General features: G+C 52.4%; 1 protein-coding gene across 1 annotated transcript; it reads left to right on the plus strand.

Annotated features, from left to right (window-relative positions):
• The first annotated feature begins 1,378 nt into the window (after positions 1–1,378).
• On the plus strand, positions 1,379–6,284 carry zgc:112271 (uncharacterized protein LOC553698 homolog). The gene is made up of 4 exons (XM_055653057.1): positions 1,379–1,563; positions 2,271–2,337; positions 3,459–3,556; positions 6,130–6,284. Exons 2-4 carry the CDS (start codon positions 2,272–2,274, stop codon positions 6,242–6,244), a joined length of 279 nt encoding a protein of 92 aa, XP_055509032.1. The 5' UTR covers positions 1,379–1,563; position 2,271; the 3' UTR covers positions 6,245–6,284.
• The last annotated feature ends 477 nt before the right edge of the window (positions 6,285–6,761 follow it).

Genomic DNA, 6,761 nt, shown 5'->3' on the forward strand with positions numbered 1-6,761 from the left:
GAAAATATGAAGTATTCTCAAGATCACATTTAATAGAATAATATTGCTTAAATATATAGTTATTGGACTTTGCATTTCGGAAACGTCCCAGCTGTGAGGAAGACAGCAAAATACTGAAAATATTGGGGGTGAAAATGACTTCCTTGTTAGGAAAATGAAGGAAATGGTACAGCTGAGTGAGTATAATTTCATGGATGAGAAATTGTGTTCAACCAATTGATGACTTATTTGACAAAGTAACTAGCATGTTAGATAACAAGGAACCCAATGGATGTAGCACATTTTGTTATACAAAATTTGGCGCGTGAAGTGCCCCATAAAAGATTACCGCATTAGATAAGCACCTGTGGTCTTGAATGCAATAGGTTGGCCAGGGGGTCAGATATGGGGCTTTATGTGTGGGCCAGATATATTGTCAGTGCAGAGGGTCTAGGAGCAAGGCCAAGTGTGCATCCAGAGTTAAGGTCTGGAATAGTACTAGGTGTGCAGTCAAAGCTGGGACAATGGGAATGTTCAGCACTAGGAACCTAAGCAGGTCAGCAGCTATGATCAGGGTTGAATAGAAGGCCAGGTGTAAGGCTGGACTCAGGTCAGGACTGAGAGAAGGTATGCAACTGGAGTGAGGGTCAGGAGTAGTACCAGAAGTGAGACCCAGGTTGGTCAACATGGGCCAAGTGTGTGATTATAATCTGATTTCCAAACATAAATATACTATGATCATTCATGTGCTACATCTGTTGACCAGAGCCTGGCTGCACTGTGGAATGTAATTAGGAATGTAATATAGCCTAACCTTATTCATAGCTAATCCAATTTAAAGCATAAATATTGCATTCAAGTGTCAGTTAAAAGACTAGCTATAGTATGCACCAGATTGCACAATTTCAAGCTGAAAAATGCAAAAGCTCCATACCAATGAGAAGGTGCCCCCCCCTCCCCCCCCCGTCGCTGCGCTCCCTCGAGCTTGGTCTGTCGTAATTTCTCACTCCCAACTCTCACCCAATGTTGGCAGCCCTGGAGAGGGGTAGAGGGAGGGAGCGGGGGAGAGAGGGAGAGGGGAGAGATGGGGGTTGGGGGGCTGTGGGGGGGAAGGGGAAGCCATGTTTCCGCCTCCAGGCCGCCTTTACTCCCGACCTCTCTCCCTGCGCCGCCTCACCTCTGATGCAAGCCACGTCTTTTGCACATTGATCAATGCAGCGCTGGGGACCCCCGCGGCCACTCGGCCGGTTCTCGCACCCCGGGGCCCGCAATAGTCGCGCCTTAAGTCGGGGCGGCGGCCCCTTTAAGGGGCGGAGCCGGGTCGCGGCGCCATTGGCCGGAGGGAGGCGGAAGCGGCGCTGCCATTGGCGGAGGCCGCTGTCAGTCAGTCAGTCAGGCGGCCGCAGGGTCCTGACGCCCCGTCAGACCGTCGCTCTCTGTGTGTGAGCGTGTCTGTGTCTCTCTCTGTCTGTCTGTCTGTGTCTCTCTCTCTGTGTCTCCCTGTGTGTGTCTGTGTCTTTCTATCTCCTCCACCCCCCGCATTGCAGACGCGGACACAACTTGCAAACTTCACTCCGACTCCTGGTTAGTTATTCAGTGAAATATCTCAGAATGGAGGCGCGGGAAAGAAATGCAATCTCATCTCAACTCTCTCTCTCCCCCTCCCCAAAAACCCCCCCCCCCCCTCCACCCTCCCCCACCCCTCTCCACCAAGGAACAACCCCACGCCCCCCGTCCACTTCTCAATAGCTCTCTCCGTCCCCACCACCCCTCAACAGCGCCCCGACTCAATGGAGGCGAGGGAAAGAATGCATCTCATCTCATCTCAAGCCCTCTCTCTCTCCCCCCTCCCCCCCCCTCCCCCCCTCCCCCCCTCCCCCCACCCACCCCCCCCCCCCCCTCATTCCCCCCTCCCCCCCATACCCCACCCCCTCCCTCCATCCCTCATTCCCTCCCCCACCCCCCCCCACCCCCTCTCTCCCCCCCCCCCCTCCCTCCCCTTCCCTCCCCCCCCTCACTCACCCCCCTCCCCCCCCTACACCTCCCACCACCCTCTCTCTCCACCCCCCCCCCCCGCGTCACTCCCCCTCCCCCACCCCCCACTCCCCCCCTTTCTCTCCCCCCCACCCCCCACCTCCTCCTCCCCCCCCCCTACCCCCTACCCCCCTCGCTCCTAGCCCCCCCCACCCCTCCACCCCCCCTCTCTCTCTCCCCCCCCCCCTCACTCTCTCTTCCCCCCCCTCCCTCACAACACAACTCTCTCTCCCCCCCGCCCTCTCTCTCCCCCCCAGGATGACGGAACTGACGGCCGCGGGTGTCCGGGACAAGTTGCTCAAAGAGTTAAAGGCGGAGCATGTGGTGAGAGAGAGAGGGTGTTGGGTTAAATGTCAACTTGCTTGGTATGGACAAGGTGGGCCGAAGGGCCTCATGTTCCTTTGTGATAGGACCAGAATCAGGCCGTTCGGCCCATCAAGTCTACTCCGTCATTCAATCATGGCTGATCTATCTCTCCCTCCCAACCCCATTCTCCTGCCTTCTCCCCATAACCCCTGACACCCGCACTAATCAAGAGTCTGTCAATCTCCGCCTTAAAAATATCCACTGACTTGGCCTCTACAGCCGTCTGTGGCAATGAATTCCACAGATTCACCACCCTCTGGCTAAAGAAATTCCTCCTCATCTCCTTCCTAAAGGAACGTCCTTTAATTCTGAGGCTGTGACCTCTGGTGCTAGACTCTCCCACTAGTGGAAACATCCTCTCCACATCCACTCTATCCAGGCCTTTCACTGCTCGGTGACGTTTCAATGCCCCCCCCCCCCCCCCCCCATCTCCCTTGCTTACGCACAGACTATTGTCTATTGTCCTTTAATTCTGAGGCTGCGCCCTCTGGTCCTAGACTCTCCCACTAGTGGAAACATCCTCTCCACATCCACCCTATCCGAGCCTTTCACGGTTCGGTGACGTTTCAGTGAGATCCCCTCCCCATTCTTCTAAACTCCAGCAAGTACAGGCCCAGTGCCGACAAACGCTCATCCTACGTTTAATTCTGCTCCTATGTCTTGTAGTCAGTGGATCTGATGCAGAGGATGTTTGTTTAAGAAAGAACTGCAGATGCTGGTAAAATCAAAGTGCTGGGGTAACTCAGTGGGTCAGATTAGAGGGTTCCAGCTACAGGGAGAGGATGCAGAGCAGGTTTCCTGGATTAGGGGGTTCAGCTCCAGGGGGAGGCTTTATAGACTTGGATATTTTCTCTGGATCGTTGGAGTTTGAGGGGAGAGCTGATAGACGTTTATAAAATGACCAGAGGTGTAGACAGGGTCAACAGTCACAACCTTTCCCCCCAGGGCGGAGATGTCCAGGACTAGAGGGTAAAGCTTGAAGGTGAGAGGGTCACAGAGACACATTTCTCTGGGACGTCGGGGGTTGAGGGGTGAGCTGATCATTTGTAAAGTTGTTACAAGATGTCTGTCCCCAACAGGAAGTGGAGGACATCACCGCACAGAAATGTTCGACCAGTTTCAAGGTGCTGGTCGTGGCGGAAGTGTTCGGCTCAAAGGCTCTGCTCCAGAGACACAGGTGAGGGGTCACAGAGACACAGCGTCGAAACACCCACAGATGGGCGATCGTTTCGCTCAACACCTTTGTTCAGTCCGCCTGGACCGACCTGATCTCCCGGTTGCCAAACACTTTAACTCGTCTGACAGACACAGAGTGCTGGAGTAACTCAGCGGGTCAGGCAGCATCTGTGGAGAGGAGTGGGTGACGTTTTGGGTCGAGACCCTTATTCAGACAGCCTGAAACGTCACCTATCCATGTTCTCCAGAGATGCTGTCTGACCCGCTGAGTTAGTTAACAAAGATTAGTTAAAACAAATGTAGGTCCCTTGCAGTCAGAAACAGGTGAATTGATCATGGGGAACAAAGACATGGCAGACCAATTGAATAACTACTTTGGTTCTGTCTTCACAAAGGAAGACATAAATAATCTGCCCGAAATAGCAGGGGACCGGGGGTCAAATGAGATGGAGGAACTGAGTGAAATCCAGGTCAGCCGGGAAGTGGTGTTAGGTAAATTGAATGGATTACAGGCCGATAAATCCCCAGGGCCAGATAGGTTGCATCCCTGAGTACTTAAGGAAGTAGCCCCAGAGATAGTGGATGCATTAATGATAATTTTTCAAAACTCTTTAGATTCTGGAGTAGTTCCTGAGGATTGGAGGGTAGCTAATGTAACCCCACTTTTTAAAAAGGGAGGGAGAGAGAAAACAGGGAATTACAGACCAGTTAGTCTAACATCGGTAGTGGGGAAACTGCTACAGTTATTAAAGATGGGATAGCAGCATATTTGGAAAGTGGTGAAATCATAGGGCAAAGTCAGCATGGATTTACGAAAGGTAAATCATGTCTGACGAATCTTATAGAATTTTTCGAGGCTGTAACTAGTAGAGTGGATAAGGGAGAACCAGTGGATGTGTTATATCTGGACTTTCAGAAGGCTTTCGACAAGGTCCCACATAAGAGATTAGTATACAAACTTAAAGCACACGGTATTGGGGATTCAGTATTGATGTGGATAGAGAACTGGCTAGCAGACAGGAAGCTAAAAGAGGAGGAGTAAACGGGTCCTTTTCACGATGGCTGGCAGTGACTAGTGGGGTACCCCAAGGCTCAGTGCTGGGACCCCAGCTATTTACAATATATATTAATGATTTGGACGAGGGAATTGAATGCAACATCTCCAAGTTTGTGGATGACACGAAGCTGGGGGGCAGCGTTAGCTGTGAGGAGGATGCTAGGAGGCTGCAAGATGACTTGGATAGGCTGGGTGAGTGGGCAAATGCATGGCAGATGCAGTATAATGTGGATAAATGTGAGGTTATCCACTTTGGTGGTAAAAAAAGGAAAGTAGACTATTATCTGAATGGTGGCCGATTAGGAAAAGGGGAGATGCAACGAGACCTGGGTGTCATGGTACACCAGTCATTCAAAGTAGGCATGCAGGTGCTGCAGGCTGTGAAGAAAGACAATGGTATGTTAGCATTCATAGCAAAATGATTTGAGTATAGGAGCAGGGAGGTTCTACTGCAGTTGTACAGGGTCTTGGTGAGACCACACCTGGAGTATTGCGTACAGTTTTGGTCTCCTAATCTGAGAAAAGACATTCTTGCCATACCCGGAGTGGAGAGAAGGTTCACCAGACTGATTCCTGGAATGTCAGGACTTTCATATGAAGATAGACTGGATAGACTCGGCTTGTACTCCCTAGAATTTAGAAGATTGAGGGGGGATCTTATAGAAACTTACACAATTCTTAAGGGGTTGGACAGGCTAGATGCAGGAAGATTGTTCCCGATGTTGGGGAAGTCCAGAACAAGGGGGTCACAGTCTAAGGATAAGGGGGAAACCTTTTAGGACCGAGATGAGAAAAACGTTTTTCATACAGAGAGTGGTGAATCTCTGGAATTATCTACCACAGAAGGTAGTTGAGGCCAGTTCATTGGCTATATTTAAGAGGGAGTTAGATGTGGCCCTTGTGGCTAAAGGGATCAGGGGGTATGGAGAGAAGGCAGGTACAGGATACTGAGTTGGATGATCAGCCATGATCATATTGAATGGCGGTGCAGGCTCGAAGGGCCGAATGGCCTACTCCTGCACCTAATTTCCATGTTACTCCAGCGCTCTGTCTCTTTGGTCGGTGAAAACCAGCGTCAGCAGTTCCTTCCGACAAACCTCATATTTCGCTTGGGCAACTCACAACCCATTTCCAGCAACTTCCGTCGGCAGTCACGGTGGCGCAGCGGTAGAGTTGCCGCCTAACGGCGCCAGAGACCCGCGTTCCATCCCGACCGCGGGTGCTGTCTGTACGGTGTTTGCACGTTCTCTCCCCGTGAACCGCATGGGTTTTCTCCAGGCGCTTCGGTTTCCTCCCACACTCCAAAGACGTGCGGGTTTATAGGTTAATCGCCTTCGGTGAAGATTGTAAATTGTCCCCCTGTGTGTGTGTGTGTGTGTGTGTGTGTGTGTGTGTAGGATAGTGTTAGTGTGTGGGCGATCGCTGGTCGGTGGGGAGGGGGTGACAGAGACGGGGAGAGGAGGGGGTGAGGAGGTGCATGACGATGACCTCTGTGTCCCCCCCCCGTTTCTCTACAGGATGGTGAACGAGGTTCTGAAGGAGGAGATGAAGTCGATCCACGCACTGGAGCTGAAGACATTCACCCTGGAGCAGTGGAGGGGAGCGGCTCATGGTCCTGAGGTCAAGAGCTGAACCCCAACTCGCACGTCCTCCTCCAACCCCTCGAGTTCCCCCTCCCCTCCCCCCATCATGTCCACCCTCTTCCCCCCCCATCATGTCCACCCTCTTCCCCCCCAATCATCCCCCCTCCCATCATCCCCCCCCTACCCCCCCCATCATGTCCCACCCAACTCCCCTCCCCATCACACTCCCCCCCCACTCCCCCCCCCCCACCATGGCCCCCCCTCTTCTCCCATCCCCCTCATCATGTCCCCCCCCTTTCTCCCCTCCCCATCATGCCCCCCCCTTTCTTCCCTTCCCTCACCCCCATCATGGCCCCCCCTCTCTTCTCTCCCCCTCCCCCCACATCTATATAATTAAAAGTCTAAACTTGACCACCATGTTTGCATTGTATATTGATTTTAGAAAAAACGCTACCACTTACGGCTGTGATTTTTGGCCATCTTACTCAGAGTCCCCTCCGCTGCGCAGGACAAGAGGATTTTTCCCATCGACTAAAAATAAAAAATAAAAGCCCCAGGTTCCCAGC

The sequence above is a fragment of the Leucoraja erinacea genome, chromosome 2, assembly GCF_028641065.1.
Source record: "Leucoraja erinacea ecotype New England chromosome 2, Leri_hhj_1, whole genome shotgun sequence".
Lineage (NCBI taxonomy): Eukaryota > Metazoa > Chordata > Chondrichthyes > Rajiformes > Rajidae > Leucoraja > Leucoraja erinaceus.

Coding starts and splice junctions, on each gene's coding strand:
- zgc:112271 (XM_055653057.1), top strand. CDS start 2,272: ATGACGGAACTGACGGCCGCGGGTGTCCGGGACAAGTTGCTCAAAGAG. Junction 2,338..3,458: donor AGTTAAAGGCGGAGCATGTG/GTGAGAGAGAGA, acceptor TGTCCCCAACAG/GAAGTGGAGGACATCACCGC. Junction 3,557..6,129: donor GCTCTGCTCCAGAGACACAG/GTGAGGGGTCAC, acceptor GTTTCTCTACAG/GATGGTGAACGAGGTTCTGA.